Raw genomic sequence first — 19,007 nt, 5'->3', positions numbered from 1 at the left:
CCGGCCTCTTCCGGTTTGGCCTCCCTGGAGCCACCCTGGTCTGGGGGTTGAGGCCCCTCAGCTGGCCAGAGGAGGGACACGTTGGAGTTCCCCAGACACCCACTGGCTCAGCTGCCTGTGCTGGCGCAGCGTCCCCGGCAGCTGCGGGAGCCAGAGTGTGGCGCGTACCAGCCGCTCTGAGGGGGTCCTGCTGCTGCCCTTGACGGAGCTCGCCCGCCCGCCTCCGTCCTCACGGAGCACTGCCAGCCCAGCTCCTGCTGGCACAGGTGGTGGCTGCCCTCAGTGATCCCTCCCAGCCCTAGGAGGCAGGCTCCGTCGGGCTCCGGGGGATGGTGCCTGCCAGCCATGGTCAACCAGCCAGGCCTGGCTCTGCCCGGGCCCAGGGCCCATGTCCTTCCCAGGGCCCTGAGCGTGGTCCCCACAGCCCCCCAGGGCCAACTCTCCTCCCAGAGGCTGGGATGGGGTTCGGCTCTCTTTCATGAGCTGCTGAGTCCCCAGGCTGAGCCGCTCCGAGCATGTCAGTTCTCTGTGCCTTGGTTTCCCCTCTTGAAAGTGAGCTAAGTGTGCCCAGGAAGGTGGGTGGGAGCATTAGCTGAGCTACTGCACTGTGTTAGGTGTTAGCCTGGTACCACGTATATCAACAGCTTCAAAGTCATGGCCAGAGAAGAAAGGCCCGGCAGAGGAGGCTGGCAGCCCAGCGCGTGGAGTGAGGGGCTGGGCTGCTGGTTTTGTTGCCTCCACCCCCTGCCCCCCGCCCCCTGCCCCCAGTTATCCGCTAAGCCCCCGTGCTTTCAGGGGCCAAGGAACAGGCGCACATCTGCTGTTCCTTTTGTAGCTCACAAAGCCCAGGGCTGCAGGCTGATTAGCATGGAGGGGGCAGACATTTGCATGTAATGGCTCCTGCCCAAGTCGGAGCCCCTAGTATTCTTTTCAGAAAAGCCAAGCCCTTTCTTTGGTCCTTCTTCTCTTGGGGTTGCCCTTCCACACACCCCACAGTTAGACCCATCTTTGGCCCCTCCAGACCAGGCCTGCAGGACCAGAGCCTCCAAGCCCTAAAGGCAGATATCGCCCCCCCAGCCCCCAGGGACCAGCCCTTTGAGAGGAATCCCTGCCGACACCCCCTCCCGGGCCCCTGACCCCCTGAAGTCAGAGCTGACTTAGGAGGTCTGGGTGTCTCCAGTGCGGGGCCTCTTCTCCAGCCTGTGGTCAGCCCCACTGGAAGGGGGGGAGAGGTGACAAGGGGCGGGCCAGCAGAGGTGGGTGACTATTATATTGTGAAATATTTTCAAAGAATGAAGGATAATACAGCAAACACCAAGAGCAGTCACTGCCACCTTAAGAGAGAAAACGTTGCCCATAGAGCAAAGGGCCCCCTATCTTGTTTCCTCCCAGGGAGGTAACCTCCTGTTCAGCCAACACCGGGGGTCAGCCTTCACAAGAGGCCACTTTGACGTGGCCTAAAGAGCCAACCTGGCACCTTTGAAATCTAGAATCAAGACTTCTCCAATCACGGTAGGAAGCTGGTGCCTCTCAGCCTCGGCCAGATGGCTGCTCTGGGTCTGAGTGGCCTGCACCAAGCCTGGCTGGGTGCCCAGTCGGGCTGGTCCAGTGGCCAGATGCCTGGTCTGGGCCCAGTGTGGCCCTGTGTCCAGAATTCTCTCTGGGATTCCTTCTCTCCAATCTTTGCGTCTGGTCAGAGTGCCATGGGGATAAGGGGCCCCGAGGTGGATGTTTTGTGCTCAGAACCCCTGCTGTGTGCCTCTGCGTCTTGGGCTGGGCACAGAGTGTGTTGGTCCTCATGATGGTGCTGAGTGATGCATTATTGTTTTGTTTTTCTAGACCTGAAAGGTGGTGGGTGGGGCCCCAGGTGGCAGAGCCCAGATTCAAAGCTGGGTCTAACGGACTCCAAAGCTGGAGTTCTGGGATCTGCACGTGCAGTGTGGCCTCCCTGGCAGGGGGAGAGGAACTACCCTGGGCTTCAGGAAACCCAAGTCTCTAGTGGCCCCGGGCACCCCAGCCTGGCCCCGCCTGCTGCTTCTCCCCCATCACACCCACTAAGGGGGGTGGGTTGGGTGCAGGCCTGTGCCAGGCAAGACGGTCACCGGCTGAGAAGCCGGTGTCCTCCATCCTCCAGCCCTAGTGGTCACTTGGGTCACAGGACCTGAGGCTGCAGAGGAGATAGCAGAGCCGTTCCCACTACCCTCCCCCCACCAGCAGGGCCTGACCAGCTCACTTTGGAGAGGGCCCAGGCGACTTGAGTGGGCGCCAGGCCTCCCCCGCTGTCACGATTGCCTTTTGTCAGGAACGTGGTAGAAATTCAAACCGCTCGGGAGGGTGTAGCATGAAAAGTCCGTCTCTTCGTCCTGCCTGATCCTGGCCTGCCCCCCCGCGCCGCCGCTCGTCTTCTGGTGCGCCCTTTCTGCGCCGTGTTTCAGGCACACACGGGCTTGCGTGCCCACATCTCCCCGGGAGCCCACTGGGCTCAAGGTTCTGCAGGTTTAAACCATGGGAGCGGGGGCGTGCCTCCCTTCCAGAGGCAGCCCCTGCCGTCATTTCGTGGTGCTTCTTTCTAGACGAGCCCCAGGCAGGCAGTGCGCCTGGCCCCTCCCCCTCCCCGGCTCCCCCTGCTCATTTCTGCACCTGCGGCGTGTGTGTATTTCACACCGTCTGCCCCTAACCGTGCGGCCTGGTTGTCTTAACATGTCAGCGTCTACAGACAGAAATCTATGTCCTTCCATCGGCTGTACCTTCTTTCACTCATTCAGTGGCTCTTTAGGTTTTCTGCTGCTTTGGACAGTGCTGTATCTAGGTGTATCTTTGCAGACATTTAGAAGTAGAACTGTAGGATAAGGCCCCGCAAGGGGACTTCTGGGTCAGAAGTCTTTGACAGAGATGCCCAGGTGGGGGCTGGCCCAGTGCGCCGGGGGCTCTGGGTGCTTGGGGGAGAGGTTGGGATTGACCCGGGACAGGGCCAGGCCAGAGGAGCCCAGGGTGACCTCATGGTCCTCAAATACCCCAGGGCTGGGCAGTGTGGCAGCAGCTGCTCGGAGCGTCTGCGAGGACAGCACTGGAGCAGCCGGCTTAGGTTACAGCCAGAGAGGGAGGCCAAGCCGGGCTAGGATTCCCCGGGGTGGGATTCTCTTCCGAGACCGTAACCATGGCTGCTCCTGATTATGAAGTGCATAGGACACTTACTAATGCCTCCCTTCTCTCATGGAATCCTCACGGCAGGGAGGGTTTTATCCTCACTTTATCCCCATTGCACAGATGGGGCTCCTGAGGTTCGGGGTGAAGGCAGGTGGTGGGGCCCTCCCAAGTGGGCTGTGTCCTCTCACCTGCAGGCTGTGCCGCGATCACCTTTGGACTGATGAGGAAACTGAGGCCCGCAGTCACATCTGGAGGGCGGCACAGTTGGCCCTGAACCCATGTCTCCCTGGATGCCCATCATTTTGACCCCGGCCCTCTTGGCCTTCCCTGCTGCAGAAGTGGGGCAGTGGGGCCTGGTGCCTCTGGAAGACGGGAGGCCCTTTGAGGAAGGCGAGCCCTGCATCCCCCGGGGCCTGGCTCGGCTTGGATGTCGGCACCTAGGCAGCCTGTAATCTGTATTGCACAGGGCATCGTGTGTATCAGACCCCCGAGTCCCTCCGGCCCCTCTTACCCGGCCTCCTCACTGGCGTCGCCTGCCTCCCTGTGGTGCCCGGGAGCGCGGGAAGGCAGGCCCTGGCTGCCTTGTTCACTGCGGTGCCCTCATGCCCGTGCTTGGCACCGAGCGGGCTGCAGGCCGAGCCACCCAGCGAGCCGATGGCCCCGAGCAGAGGGTGGGCCGAGGAGAGCAACCCCATTTCTCCATGCCTCGTCCTCCTCGTCACCCAACTCTCCTCTCTCCTGTGGAATATTTTCCTCTGGAGGGTGAACAGCCTGCGTTTTATTTGGCAGTAGGAGGTGATTTAATAAAAGACCTCACATATGGACAGGCGTCCCCCCACCCCCAAGTCTGCCAAGGTAAATAGCTTTAATTATTCCTTGCTTGTGGCTGTGACAGTTTTTCTGCTAGAAAGGCAAGGACTTGACATGTGGCCCTTTTCTGTGTCGGTCGCTTTTCTTTTCCCCCTGAGCTGGTGGCTACTCTCCCGTCTGGCCCGCCACCTCTCTGTTCTCCAAGAGGCAAAGAGCTTCTCGCATCTCCCGCGAGGATGGAAGGTTCTACGGGAGGAGAGAGCTTGACTCCAGGCAGTTATCTCCATTCCACTGGGTCCCTCTGACACAGGTCTGTCCAGCCTGAAGGGCTCAAGGACCCCCTGCTCGTTCCAGAGCAAAGGGGAAGGGGAAGGAGGGCAGAGGTTACCATGGGGCTGCCCAGTGCCCAGCATCTTCCAGTAGTTAAGTGACCTTCCCCAGGCCACACACGCCCTCGGCCTGGGCAAGTGGACCCCCATTCTGGCTGCCTCCTGCATGTAGGGAAGGGGCCCAGTCTCCCTGACCCCAGGCCCTTGGGGCTGGGGTGGGGCGTGCAGGTCAGCATCCCCAGGGGCCGGGCTGGGCACTGGGCCAGCCACGTGCGGAGCCCTGGGTTCAATAAGGAGTCAGCCTACGATCAGGGCTCGTCCAGGAAGTGCTGGAGAACCTTCCTGGTCTTCCTCCGCCTGGAGGAGGTGGCAGGGATGCAGGGGAGAGAGGCAGGGTGCCCGGGGGGGTCCGTGGAGCCACGGAGGCTGGAGAGAAGGCCTTCTGCCCATGGTCTGGAGGGCGGTGAGGTCAGCGTGGCTTGACGGGGCGATGGAGGGGCTGTGTCGAGGTCGTCCATGTTAGCAGGGGCCCGCGAGCCCCATAAGGAGTTTGGACTTGTTCCAGAAGGCTCTGGGGAACCACTGAGGGGTGCAAGCAGGGGAGAGACCACAGCAAATCAGCCGCGTCGGATGCTGTGACTGGGACATGACTGGAGGCCCAGCGCGTCCCCCGGGTCGTCTGGTCAGTGTCCCTGAGAGAGGATGCCTGCCCCTCCCTGAGGCCGCCAACTCTTTTGAGGTCCTCCTGGGTGCCGGGCCCTGGTTTGGGCCCAGGAGTGAGGGTGGGGAGCAGGGTGTTGCCTTCAGGCCTGGGACCGGGGAGCCCCTGTGCCTCAGTGTCTGCCAGATTCTGCTGCCCTGGGTCCCATGGTGCTGTCCAGGGAACTGACAGGGAGGGACATCGGGTGGCGCTGTGCTGGGTGGGGGCAGGCAGCCTGTCCCCGAGAGCCGCCTGCTTCCCAGCCTCCGTCGTCTCCTGCCGGGACGGCAGCTGCCCTCCAGCCCTGGCCCTCTCTCAGCACGGGGTCCCTCTGGGTACTGCCCGTGGCTCTGGGGGAGCCAGACTTCTGAGCCACAGGTCCACCGGGGCCTCTCTCACCTCCTCCACAGCCTTTCTACAAATCGCCCGTCTTGCCTTGGAGCCTCTGCAACCTCTCTGGGCTGCAGCCAGGAAGTCCCAGTTGCCCGCATTCTCCCTGCTGGGCCCCTGCAAGGAAAAACACTGCTCCTGTGTGTGTCCCCTGCTCTCAGTACTCACACTGAACACTTGTGATCACCAGGTGTTGGGCGGGTGTCCCCACGCACCAAGCAATTCTCCAACACCAGCCGGCTGTCTGACAATTCAACTCAATTCTGAAACTGTCTACCTGGAGGTAGTGTCAGGTCCCACAGGTTGAGGGCTCAGTCCTACAAGACTGTACACACCCCACTTCAGATGCCAGTCGCAAGTTCAGGTTGGGTCATCTGTGCTTCTGATCAACCTGCTATAAATCAGAGGTTCCTAGGACCTCTTCCTCAGGTTCGATTAATTTGCTCCAGCAGAACTCAGGAAAACAGTTTACTTACCAGATGACTGGTTAATATAAAAAGATGCGACTCAGGAACAGCCAGATGGAAGAGCTGAATAGGGCGAGGTGTGTGGGAAGCAGTGCAGGGCTTCCGTGCCCTTTTCGGGGGTGCCAACCTCCCAGCACCTCCACGTGCTCACCAACCCGGAAGCTCTCCTGAACCCTGTCCTTTTGGGGTTTGTTGGAGGCTGAGGAGGGGGGACTGAAAGTTCCAACCCTCTAATTACTTGGTTGGTCCCCACATGGCTTTGTAAGTCCTATATCCTGGGGTGGTTGAAGGGGTGGGCTTCACATGAATCATAAAAGACACCTTTATCGCTCTTATCACTTGGGAAACTCCAAGAGTTTTAGGAGCTCTGTGCCAGGAACAGGGGCCAAATACATATGTATTATAAATCACTGTATTACCACCCCCTTTCTCTCTGCTTTCCCACATGCTGTTTCCTCTCGCTGGAGCATTTGTTCCCAGTCTCTTTCCCTGGCTGGTCAGGTGCCATCTCTAGCCTCCCACGGCGCCCCTGTTCCCCTGGCCTCAGTGCCCATCACCTGGCGATACTTGTCACTCTGGCCGCCCGGCTCTCCTCACCCACTCTGGGATGGGGAGGGTGTCTCCTCTCACGCCACTGCCGGGTTTGTAATAAAGTTTTATTGGCACATAGCCATGTTCCTTTACATATTTTCTGTGGTGGAGTTGAGTCACAGTAGCAGAGATTAAATGGCCTGAAAAGCTGAAAGTATCTGTTTTCTGGTCTTTTACAGATAGAAGCCCAGAGAGGTGGTGCACACACTTGCTAGGAGCACAGACCTGGAGCCAGTCGGCTCAGCCCCTCGCTCTGTGACCGTGAGCGAGATACCTAACCTGTCTGAGCCCCCTTTTCTCATCGGAGCCAGTGGGGGTGGTAGCAGTAGACACAGCGGTGCTGTGAGGGGTCCGTGGATAGCGCAGGAACAGAGCCTGGCACCTGGGAAGTTGTTACTCACAGTCTGACCTCCCAGCCCCATCCCGGTCTCAGCAGGGTGTGAGTGGGTGGGTGCTGGGCCACGCTGCCTGTGGAAGCTCGGTGTTTGTGACTTGGATGTTCAGGGGCCTTGCTCCCCAGGGAGCAAGACAGATGGGGTGGTTTTCCTAGCTCCCCCTGCCGCACCCCGAGCTCTGCATTGCCTGTGGATTTGTCCCTGGCGATTCCAGCCCCTCGTCCCCTGGCCCCAGAGCCTGGGCGGGACAGACTTTTGCAGTGTGGTGGCTGGGAGGCCAGCCCGGGGCGGCAGGCCGGGTCCAGGAGCAGGGTGGACACGTTTGTGATGGCTGCGGCATGACTAATACTCCTTGGGCCGAGTTCGTTTCCCGTTCAGAGCCCGTCTTGGGTGAGCCTCTGCGGAGCCTGTTCACCACTCAGCCCTCCCGTCCCATCACTGCAGGGAAGACGGACACCGGCTCTGCCCGACCTGGCTGCGGGGGGAACCCAGCACAGCCTCCGGGCCTGCAGCCCCCTTTGTGGTCGCCCCCAGTTAGAGCGACGCGGCAGTCTGCCAGCCCCTCTCCCGCTTCCTGTCCCCACCTCTCCGGGCCGTGTGCACGCAACAGCCCCCGAATGTGCCGCCTGGTGTGACCAGGGGAGAGAAGCCCTCTCCCAGGAACCCCTCCCCTGGGGCCCAGGAGGCAGGCTGCACCACCTGGCTGGGATAGGCCCAGCGCCACCACCTCTGCCCACTGTCCTGGGGGCCCCTCCCAGTGCAGGGGGAGAGGGGAACGGCGATCGCCCAAAGGTGCGGAGCCCTGCCCACTGGGGGCTGGGGCGCTGAGTGTGGCCAGGGGAAGGGGCTGGGGAGCGGAGGTCCTTGACTGCCAGTCCGAGAGCTTGGACTTCTCCTGCGGCTTTAAAAGAGGTAGGAGCCTGGTCCGGCTTTTTGAAAAATTTTTTTTGGTGTGTCAGATATTTACCTAGCATCCCCTGTGTGCCAGGGACTGGTGTGACTTGTACAAAGTGCTGGCACCATGGGCTTTGGCGGTCCCACCTGGGATGGGGCAGCTCAGGTTGCCCTTAGCCCTGGCTGCCCTGGCCCGAGCGCTCGCTCTGGATGCGGCCAAGCTTCCCTTAGCCAGGTTGCAGGCGCTGCCTAGGGCGGCTGGTCGGGTTGCCGGGCTTCTTTGTAAACAGGCCCCCCCTGGTCTGCTCGCTGCCACACAGGAGTAGCTGACAGGTCGGCTTTATTTTCTGCCCCAGGAGTGGGCATGGGGACCACGTCAAGGTTTCGGGTCCCTTCCTGAGACCCATTTATAGCTGGACTTGGGAGCACCTTGTCTTGGGTCCCCTGTGAGTGCGGCGTGGCTGTGAGCCTGGGGCTGGCCTCCCAATCCGCTCTTCCCTCCTGCCCGCTGTCAGGAGGCTGCCTGTGCCCTGCTCCCCCCTCCCTCCAGGAGGTGGCACCTGGCTCCAGAGGTGGGAGGTCGTCTGGCAGAAACCCAGGCTGTGGCCCAGGCTTAGGGCTCAGACTAAAAAAGGGGAGAGCGAGGGGCCCAGCGGACACCCGTAGGCCCTTCATATCCAGATTCACCCATTGGGAACATTTTTCTTTTTCTATTGAGATAAAATTCACATAGCATAAAACAATTGAGTGGCATTTAGTGCACTCACAGTATCAGGTAACCATCACCTCTATTTCCAAAATATTTTCATCATCCAAAGAGAAAACCTTGTTTCCATTAAGCAGTCATTCCCCATTCTCCCACCCTCAGCCCGTGGCAACCACGAATTTTGTTTTCAGTCTCTACGAATTTACTGGTTCTGGATGTTCCCTATAAATGGGGTCATATACCTGTGACCTTTTAGGTCTGGCTTCTGTCACTCAGCGTAATGTTTCTGAGGCTCATCAGTGGGTTGGGACTTTATTTCTTTTTATGGCTGAGTAATATTCCATTGTATGGATGGACCACATTTTGTTTATCCAGTCATCAGTTGATGGACATCTGAGTTGTTTCTACTTTTTGGCTGTTTTGAATAGTAACACTTTGAATATTTGCATCAAGTATTCATTTGAATACCAGCTTTCAATTCTTTGGGGTATATACCTACAAGTGGGATCGCTGAGTCAAATGGTAATTCTGTGCGGCTGTACCATTTTAAGTTCCCACCAGCGGGGTCTGAGGGATTCAATTTCTCGCCAGCACTTGTTATTTCCCCCTTTTTTGTTTAAAATTACGGCCATCCTGCTGGGTGTGCAGTGGTATCTAATTGTGGGTTTGAGTTTCAGGTCCCTAATGACTAATGATGACGTGCACCTTTTCACATGCTGGTCATTTGTATACCTTTGGAGAAACATCTCTTCAAGTCCTTTGCCCGTTTTTGAATTGGGTTATATTTTTGTTGTTAAGAGTTCTTTATGTATTCTGGACAATAGATCCTTATCAGGTATATGATTTGTAAATATCTTCTTCCATTCTGTAAGTTGTCATTTCGCTTTTTTGATACTGTCCTTTGATGCAAAAAGTTTATTTAAAAATTTTTTTTTTTTTTTGGCCGTGCCGCATGGCTCGCGGGATCTTAGTTCCCCAACCAGGGAGCGAACCTGGGCCCCTGGCAGTGAAAGCACCGAGTCCTAACCACTGGACCGCCAGGGAATTCCCCAAAAAGTTTATAATTTTGATGAAGTCCGGTTTATGTAGTTTTTCTTTTGATACTCTTGCTTTTGGTGTCATATCTAGGAGTCCATTGCCAAATCCAAGGTCTCAGAGATTTACCCCTCTGTTTTCTCCTAGGAGTTTTATAGCTTTCACTCTTATGTTTAGGTCATTGATTAATTTGAGTCAGGTTTTATATATGGTGTGAGGGTAGGAGTCCAGCTTCATTCTCTTGTACAGGGAGACCTAGTTGTCCCAGCACCATTTGTTGAAGAGACTATTTTCTGCCCCTTGAATGTTCTCAGGACCCTTGTTAAAAATCAATGGACTATGCGGGACTTCCCTGGCGGTCCAGTGGTTAAGAATCTGTGCTTCCAAGGCAAGGGGCATGGGTTCGATCCCTGGTCGGGGAACGAAGATCCCACGTGCTGTGAGTCATGGCCAAAAAATAAAAAACAAACAAACAAAAAAATCAATTGACTATAAACATAGGGTTTATTCTGGACTCTAATTCTGTTGATGTATGTGTCTCTCCATTTGCCAGTACTATTCTGTTTTGATTACCATACCTTCGTAGTGGGTTTTGAAATCGGGGAGTGTGAGTCTTCCAGCTTTGTTTTTTTTTTTCAAGATTGTTTTGGCTGTTATGAGGGTGATTGGGAACACTTTGCACATTTGTACTCATGCTTCTCTCTATAAATATATTTTGTCTTTGTTGTTGATTTGGTGAACCACTTGAAAGCAAGTTGCAGACATCACAAGAATTCACTTTCCTTCCATATGTATCTTTCAATGATAAGAACATTCTTCTGCAGAATAATGCTCCTGTCACATCTAGATCATTTAAAGTTGTGGTTCCTGCAGTCCACACATTTCCCCACGTGTCCTTTGTAGCTGTTGAACGGTGTTCATTAGGCTGCAGTCCAGGACCACACCTGGCGTTTGACGGTCACGTCTCTTTAGTCTCCTTCACGCTGGAATACTTCCCAGCAATTTTTGCCTTTCCTGACTTTGACCGTTTTGAGGCAACCAGGGAAGTTGTCTTGCAGACGGCCCTGTGATCTGGCACTGTCTGTTGTCCCCTCGTGATGGGACCAGGGTGTCTGTCCCGCTGCCCCACATCCGGGCTACGGCATCGGGTCGGTTTGTCTCCTGGTGATGCCGTGTCTCACGGTTTGGCTGAGGTGGGGTGCCCCATGCTTGTTGAGTGAATGACTAGTAACAGTAGTAGTGGCGGGCGTGGGGGTGCAGTGCTTCCTGTATGCGTGTGTTGGGCCCGACCCCTGGCCCACCGTTAGTCCCGCTTGACAGATGAGAAAACTGAGGACTCAGACCTGCCCTGGTGACACACTAAGTGGAGTAGGCGGGGCATGAACACGGGCCGTCAGGCTCCTGTGGCCACATTCAAAATGCGTGCAAGAAGGAAGGGGCTCAGCGGGAGGAAGCAGAGGCGCCACTGGCATTTCTTTCTTGACCCCCGCCCACCCCTGCTCAGCTCTGAAGGCCGACGACGCCCCCATGTGACACGGAGGGGCTGGTGGCTGAAGGCCCGACTCCCTCAGCTGGGCCTGGGCTGCCCACTGGGTTCCCGTGACCCCCTGAGCCTGCCAGACTTGCCCTTCTCTCCCCTGTGTCTTCCCACCTCAGTGCCCAGGAGCGACGTGGGGTCTGGCACCAGCAGGTGCTCCGTGAGGGAACGTCCTGGCACAGGTGCCCCCCTGGGCCCCCCAGTGCCTGGCGACTCCCTGTCCCCCCACCTCAGCCCCGGTTGCCCTGTGGACAACTGTCCTCTCCTGCTGGACAGACTGCATCCTGTATCCCCGCTGGGGACGCTGATCAGCCAGCGCCTCGTCCTCAGCGTAGGCTGGGCAGGCAGAGCACATGGCAGCGCTCGTGGGGCGGGTGTTGGGGCACCCTGGAAGAATCTGGGGTGCCGTGAGCGGGGGGGGAGGTGGCCCCGGGACCTGGCGGCTCACGCCCGCCTCCCTCCTCTCGCAGATGAAGACGTCTGTGTGTTCAAGTGCTCGGTGTCCCGGGAGACGGAGTGCAGCCGTGTGGGCAAGCAGTCCTTCATCATCACCCTGGGCTGCAACAGCGTCCTCATCCAGTTCGCCACGCCCAGCGGTACGTCTCCCTTCTGTCCCAGCAGCACACGGAGCGCCCAGAGCCTGGGGGCTTACGCTCTCAGCCGTGGCGGGTGGGGGGCCTGGAGCCCGGGTAAATCATAGCCCGTTCATCTGACCCAGCGAATGCCCCGCCAACATCAGAAATATTCCCAAACGGAAATATGTCCACGGTAAGAGTACGTGCTCGCTGCCTGGACACTCTGCCCCAGACCTCGCCAGCTCCTTTGGGTCCTTCTGGGCTCTGCTTATATGTCCCCTCCTCTGAGAGGCCTGTCCTGACCTGCCCCCACCCCAGACCTCTTGGAGGAGCCGGTCAGGTGGGGGTCAGGGGCCCAGCCCTCCCGCAGCAGTGGATGGGGTGAGACAAGGTCCTGAGGTTGGCAGAGGCTTTGTTCCGAGCGCAGAGGAGACTCCGGAGGGTTCTAAGCAGACCCATCTGGGGGACACACGAGCAGGGCTTGCGGAGCCCCAGGCGAGTGCTGCTGGTGGCTCTGGGTGGGGGTCAGCAGTGGAGGTGGTGAGCCTCCCTGGGCTGGAGACCCCTCGAAGGGTCCAGCAACCGGACTTGGTCCCTGCAGAGCCGAAGTCAGTGGGCCTGGTGGTCGGCGCAGGGGCTGGGGCAGGAGAGCCCAGGTTGGAGAGGCCGCCTGCCCACGGCTGCCCCCAGCATCCCCAGAGCCCTCTTACTTGTCTCAGTGCCCCCGATGGAGAGAGGAGGCTCCCCCAGCCCAGACCCTCAGGACTGCCCGCCCTCAGGTGGCCTGGCTTCAGAGCTGAGAGACGCCGGGCTGGGAGAAAGCAGCCAGGTGCCTGACCACCTCCCCCCAGGAGCTCCACATTCCGTTTCCTTCTTTATACAAAACCAACCCCAATTCAATGTTTAAAAAGATAAGTTACAGAAACACCACCAGGGTTATCATTAAGAGTTGATGTTTTAGATCCGCCTCGTCTTCTTCTGCTTCATGGATAGTTATATTCTGATTTTTTTTCCTTTCAATCCTATCAGTTTCTTAAATTGTGGTCAAGTGTACATAGCAACAATTCTACCATGTTAATAACCCTTTCTGAGTGTACATTTCAGTGGTATTAAGTATATTCATATTGTGCAACCATCACCACCATCCAGCTTCAGAACTGTTTTATCTTCCCAAACTGTATATTTTTAAGATATTGTCTTTTAGGTGTCTTTTTTTTTTTTAATTTATTTTTGGCTGCATTGGGTCTTCATCGCTTCACGTGGGCTTTCTCTAGTTGTGGTGAGCGGGGGCTGCTCTTCATTGCAGTGCGCGGGCTTCTCATTGCGGTGGCTTCTCTTGTTGCAGAGCACGGGCTCTAGGTGCATGGGCTCAGTAGTTGTGGCGCAAGGGCTCAGTAGTTGTGGTGCGCAGGCTCAGTAGTTGTGGCGCATGGGCTTAGTTGCTCCACGGCACGTGGGATCTTCCCGGATCAGGGATCGAACCTGTGTCGCCTGCGTTGGCAGGCGGATTCTTAACTACTGCGCCACCAGGGAAGTCCTGTCTTTTAGTTAATTGTGTTAAAATACGCCTAACGTAAAATTTACCATCAACCATTTTCAAGTGTCCAGGTTCCAGAGGTATTAAAACACATTCACGTTGTTGTGCAGCCATCTCCACCATGCATCTCCATCATCCATTTTCACCTTTCTAAACTGAAACTCTGTTCCCATTAAACACTAACTCCCCCTCCCCCTCCGTGTCCCCTCCAGCCCCTGGCCCCCACCATCCTATCTGTCTTCATGATTTTGTTTTGCTTCTTTTTCTTGATGCAACTTAGTGGTCTGTGTTCATAAACATAGTTCATTTGCCACGTAACATCTGGTCCTGCAGACCCCTGGTGACTGGTTCTGTCATGTGCTTCTCAGTGTCCACTGGGGTCCATCCAGTCCCCTCTGACCGGACACTGGGGTGGCGTCCCTGTGTCCACTTGCCACCCACAGACACTGCCGTGAGCTGTGGGTGGACCCATGGGTATTTGCTGGGGCGAGTCCCAGAGACTTGACGGCCGGGTCATCCTTTGAAGGCTTTGGCCAAGCAGCCCTTTGGCGAAGCAGCGCCAGCCGCGTGGAGCACGCTCCCCCCGACACCTGCCTTCTCCCGTGCCAGTCACCAAGAGGCAGGCTTGGCTGCCCTTCTTCTTTTCCTTACTCTTCAACATTTGTGTGTATGTGTATGTGTGTGTGGGGGGTTTCAGATCACTCATGCTCAAGGTAGAAAAGTCGGGGTGCACGCCTAGACAGAGCCCGCCACCCCTGAGCCGGCCACACATGACCTGGCTTCCCCCTTCCAGATTTCTGTTCCTTCTATAACATCCTGAAAACCTGCCGGGGCCACACCCTGGAGCGGTCGGTGTTCAGTGAGCGCACGGAGGAGTCCTCTGCTGTGCAGTATTTCCAGGTGGGTACATACTGCCTGGGCCAGGCTGCTGCCCCCGGTGGCCCCCAGAGGCCGCGCGGCACAGGGCAGGCCCACCCGGGTTCATGTCCTGGCTCTGCCCCTTACTCGCTGAGTAACCTTGGGCAGGTTTCCTCCGCTTGCTGGGCCTCAGTTTCCTCATCTGTGAAACAGAGATGCCAGTGCCTGCCTACGAGGGTTGCTGGAAGGATTTGAGTGCAGGTGAAGCTCAGGTCCACAGGCATTTTGAGTAATGATAGCATAGTTACAGTGTCCTGAACACGTAGGGCATGCCAGCCACTGGCCCCAGCGCTTTGACACGTACGGAAGCACTTGAACCCTCCCAACAACTCTAGGAGGTAAGTACTATTGTTGTCCCCATTTTACAGATGAGAAAACTGAGGCTCAGAGAGGTTAAGTGACTTGCTCCAAGTCACACAGCTATTATGCAACAGAGCCAAGATGGGAAGCCAGGTCTGCCTGATGCCAAAGCCTGTGCCCCTGCCCAGGTGCCACGCTGCCTCCCGATCGCCTGTTGTCTTACAAAGAGACCCCACAGCACCTCACCTGCCTGGCGCTCTGAGTTCTAGGGTTCTGTTTGATCCACTCCTCCACTTCTTTGGGGCCCCTAAGATGGGGCAGGTGGCCCTTGATCCCAGAATCCTGCGTGTGGCATATCCTCAGTTCTCCTGGGTTGCTTCCAGGACCAGGTATCAACCAACTGTGTCCTTTGGCCACGGTGACGGTGGTGGTGTCCTCCCTGGGGGCTGCCTCTAGCTTCCAGCTCCCTCTACTGGAGCCGGTAGCCGGGGAGTCCAGGCCAGCAGAGGGGGTGCGGCCTCCCCAGGGAGATCTCTGCCTGAAGTGGACCCTTCTCTGCCACGGGGTCGGCCAGGGCCTCGGCCATCTGTCTGCTGCGTGCCCTGTGCCATTGGCATGTCTCTGTTCCAGTTTTATGGCTACCTGTCCCAGCAGCAGAACATGATGCAGGACTACGTGCGGACAGGCACTTACCAGCGCGCGATCCTGCAGAACCACACGGACTTCAAGGACAAGGTGAGCGGGGCCGGCTGCATCCACCCTGCTGCCTTCTGCCCTCTCCCTCAGGCTCCGTGCCCGCCTCACTGGCTCAGTAGCCTCTTTCCCCCCCCCCCCCCCTTGTTCATTGATTTTATCTTTAATTTTTTCAGATTGCAAAAGCAAAATCTACTTTTTGTAGAAGCCCAGTGTGTATCAGATGGGCATGAAAGGCCTCTGTCATTTCCCTCCAGAATGACCACTGCCAACAGTAAAGCTCTCTTCTTCCAAAATTTTCCCCATGCATATACCAGCATATATAGTTTAGGGTTATAATCTTTTAAAAATACAGATATACAAAATAGGACTGTATTCTACATTCGCTTCCTGCAAAATACTTTTCCCCCACTTAATGTTGTGTCTTGGCATGGACTGTTAAGTTACGTGGATGTAGTGTAATCTAGTCACTTCCCTAGTTCCTTTTAAAATCTTTTTACTGTTACCAAGTAGTGAGCAGTTGACCCTTGAACAGCATGGGTTTGAACTGCACTGGTCCACTTACATGCAGACTGTTTTCGATAGATATGAGCAACTGTGCTACACGATCCACAGTTGGCTGAATCTACGGCTGCAGACCCGTAGATATGGCGGGCCAACTGTATGGTTATACTCGGATTTTCTACCGGGTGGTGGGGTTGGCGTCGTCCCTGACTCCCGCGTTGTTCGAGGATCAACTATATACTCGTGATTAAAAAGAGACCAGAGTATATATATTCGGAGGTGAAATTTTATTCTGTTCTCTTCCTCCCATGGCCTAGAGTTTGTTTTTCCTTTTTAACCACATGAAAGCTTGTGGTTTTCTCGACATATCTAGGGGACTCTCCACATGATCCACGTGGATCTGTTTCATCTGGCGCCTTGGTGATGCCCTCCCCCAGCATTGCTGAGAATCCCCTCAGGCGACTGAGCCTCCCGGTCCCAGGGCCTGAGCCCCACAGGCTGGGAAGGAGTCATCCTCGACACAGCGGCCATCCCTATGCCCTGACGGCTGGCGTGGGCAGCGCTGGGGCAGTGCTTGGGGCCCGGGAAGCCCATGTCCCTTCAGCAAAGCCTCTTCCAGCTCTCCCAGGACGCAGATCCATTTCCTAGTTCATCTAGAGCTCTGAGAGGCACCCGAGGCCCTCCCACCCGACAGCACCAGCGCCCCTGCTGGGCGCTCGCTCTGTGCCCTACCGCCGTGCCCAGAGCAGGTCTCCTTTAGCGCCTGTGCACCAGAAACGTTTATCCTGATTCCGCTCGTGCGCGGAAGCAGTCAGACGAATCCAGAGTGTGGGACGGTCTACCACACGCTAGCCGGGACTCCTCCCAGAGCCTGTGCTCTGGGGCCCAGCAGCCCTGGAGAGGGCACCCAAGTGGGAGCTTTCCCCGGGGCTCTTCCCAGGTTGCGGGGTTGCCCTGTGGGGCCTGGGGTGGGAGGCCGCCCTCCTCCTGCTGGCCGCGTGGCCCTGGCCAGTCAGCCCTGCATCTCAGTGGTTCTGCTGCGGGGCTCAGAGGTGTCCTTACCTAGTGAGCACTCATTCCCACGTGCTGCATAGACCGCGCATACCATTCCTTCTTGAATCGGGTCTGAGAGTGTGTACTGGTCTTAACATCCTAGCTGTCCTCAGAAGTCCCACTCTACCACCTTTGGATCCAAACTGCAGGCTCCTATGGCTCTCAGAAAGCACCCTCGTGGGCAGCTGGCCGTGTAGAGGGGAACCAGGCCGCAGGGCGGAGAGCGTGCTCCGTGGGTGGGTCTGCAGGGAGGGAACGCCCCGTGACACACACATCTTTACGATCACGTCACTTTACCACTAATTTGTCCTCACTGCCCCCTCCTCCCTCAGATTGTTCTTGACGTCGGCTGCGGCTCTGGGATCCTGTCGTTTTTCGCTGCCCAGGCTGGAGCGAGGAAGATCTACGCGGTGGAAGCCAGCACCATGGCCCAGCACGCTGAGGTCAGTGGCCCTCGGGGGCCCCACCTGTCTCCGTGCCCCAGCTCTGTGCCTGCTCCAACCTGGGGAAGCCAGCCCTGCTGGGAGCCCCCAGGAGATCTGACCCCTGGGTCCAGGGGAGCCTGGGAATGTCATGCTCTACTTTGGTCTCTTGTCCCCGAAACTGAGTGGTTTCAGGGGGAGGGGCTTGCTGGGCCTGAGGTAGTCTCCCTTCCATGACGGGTGGTGGCCCAATGGGTTCAGGGGTGATTTGGGGTCTTCAGGGGCTTGATGGCCTGGTGCTTCAGGGTCTGGACTGTGCAGTCACACAGACCAGGGTGGGATCTCGGCCCGGGGCAAGCCGCCCACTTCTCTGAGCCCCACTTGAGAGGTGGATGACAACAGGATTTCATTTTGTCAGTTGATGCTTTTTTGGCACTGAAGCCCTCATCACAAAGTTTAAAACCTAAAAGCTACAAAGGTAAACAGTGAGGATGCTTCCCTCCCCCACCTCTGGCTCCCAACCACCTAGATCCCCCCAACTGGAGGGAGAGAAACGGATGTGGAAGCTCCCCAGAGCCACTCCATGAGCCCCCATGGGCTTCTCCACCCGCCAGCTCCCACACGAATGTACACGCCACCGTCTTGCACCTGGCTCTGCTCTCTCTACGATACATCTGGGATATGTCTGCATCATCATGTCAAGAGCTTTCTCACTCTTTCTAGTGGTTGCAGAGCATCCCTTTGCCTGGACGGACCACTGTGTGTTGAGACACAGGCTGTAACTGACACTGAGGCTGCTTCTCAGTGTGGAGCACAAACGCTGCACCGAATCCCCTGTACATGTGTCCCCTCTCCATGTGAGGTTACGTCTGTAGGGCAGATTCCTAGCACTGGAATCGCTGGGTCGGAAGGTGTGTCCAGGTTTAGCTTTGGCGGCTGTGGCAAGGCCTACTTGTCCTCGTCCCCAAGGTGACATCAGGAGGCTGCAGAGCTGCAGGAGGGGCGACCCGACAGGGAGGCAGAGGGGAATCTGGTGGCCGAGTGTGGACGGAGGCCCTCCCCCGCGAGGACCCCCGTGACCCCTGTGGCTCGCCCGCCCTCAGGTCTTGGTGAAAAGTAACAACCTCACGGACCGCATCGTGGTCATCCCCGGGAAGGTGGAGGAGGTCTCGCTCCCCGAGCAGGTGGACATCATCATCTCGGAGCCCATGGGCTACATGCTCTTCAACGAGCGCATGCTCGAGAGCTACCTCCACGCCAAGAAGTACCTGAGGCCTGGGGGTGAGTGTCCCTGCCGGCGCGGGCCACTGCCTGGGTGGGCGTTCCCTGGGCCCGAGGCCAGGGCTGCGCCCCCGGGGGCCCCTTCAGAGAGCCCCTGGCTGCCGCTTAGTCAGCACGGGTGTGGTTCAGCTCCCCACTGGCCTGAGCTGGCGGCCTGGGGTACAGAGGGCATCTGGGCCTTCACCCCTGCTCCCTACCCGGACCTGACCTCAGCTGGCTGGGCCCCAAACGAGGCCACGTGTCCACTTGCCCGGCCTGCTCGGTCAGGGTACGGAGGGGCTCCCCTCAGGCCCGCGGAGAGCCACTGGGCTGCCTCTGGCATCTCATGGCCCATGGGGGACAGGGTCTGGCTGGGCTGTGGTCGGAGCAGGACATGTTCTGTGGCCGGCACCTTCCCCGAGGAACTGCCCTGTCGTCTTCATTCCTAGCGCTGTAGACCTTGCCCTCAGCCTGACGGGCTCCTGCGCTCATCACCATGGGGTGGGGTGTGTGTGTGTGTGAGTGGGATGGGGGTTCTTGTGCACTGGGGGGCAGCTGATGTCTGTAGTCTCCTGTCTGTGTCACTACCTGCCTGTCTGTGCTCTGGGGTCATTGGGTCACTGTTGACACCTGCCCATCTGTGTCACTGGTGGTCTGGTCTGTGCAGGGCCCTGAACATCTGCCGACGTGTCCGTTTTTCTGCTCAGTTCTGGGCACGTTCTCAGTATTTCTGTACAGGAAAGG

The 19,007-nt window shown here is 57.5% G+C and overlaps 1 protein-coding gene across 5 annotated transcripts in view; it reads left to right on the top strand.

Annotated features, from left to right (window-relative positions):
• Positions 1-19,007, top strand: part of CARM1 (coactivator associated arginine methyltransferase 1) — a 40,381-nt gene that overhangs the window by 12,822 nt on the left and 8,552 nt on the right. For 3 of the 5 annotated variants that reach the window (XM_057540204.1, XM_057540203.1, XM_057540202.1), the window contains exons 2-6: positions 11,472-11,597; positions 13,907-14,013; positions 14,962-15,066; positions 16,914-17,024; positions 18,107-18,284. In XM_057540204.1, the coding sequence (XP_057396187.1) occupies positions 11,472-11,597; positions 13,907-14,013; positions 14,962-15,066; positions 16,914-17,024; positions 18,107-18,284 (627 nt within the window). The remainder of the gene's footprint in view (positions 1-11,471; positions 11,598-13,906; positions 14,014-14,961; positions 15,067-16,913; positions 17,025-18,106; positions 18,285-19,007) is intronic. The other 2 variants (XM_057540201.1, XM_057540200.1) reach the window with 1 other exon arrangement.

Source organism: Balaenoptera acutorostrata, chromosome 2, assembly GCF_949987535.1.
Source record: "Balaenoptera acutorostrata chromosome 2, mBalAcu1.1, whole genome shotgun sequence".
NCBI classification, from domain to species: domain Eukaryota; kingdom Metazoa; phylum Chordata; class Mammalia; order Artiodactyla; family Balaenopteridae; genus Balaenoptera; species Balaenoptera acutorostrata.
The sequence above is the reverse complement of the archived record's forward strand: the minus strand, read 5'-3'. Positions and strand labels throughout refer to the sequence as shown.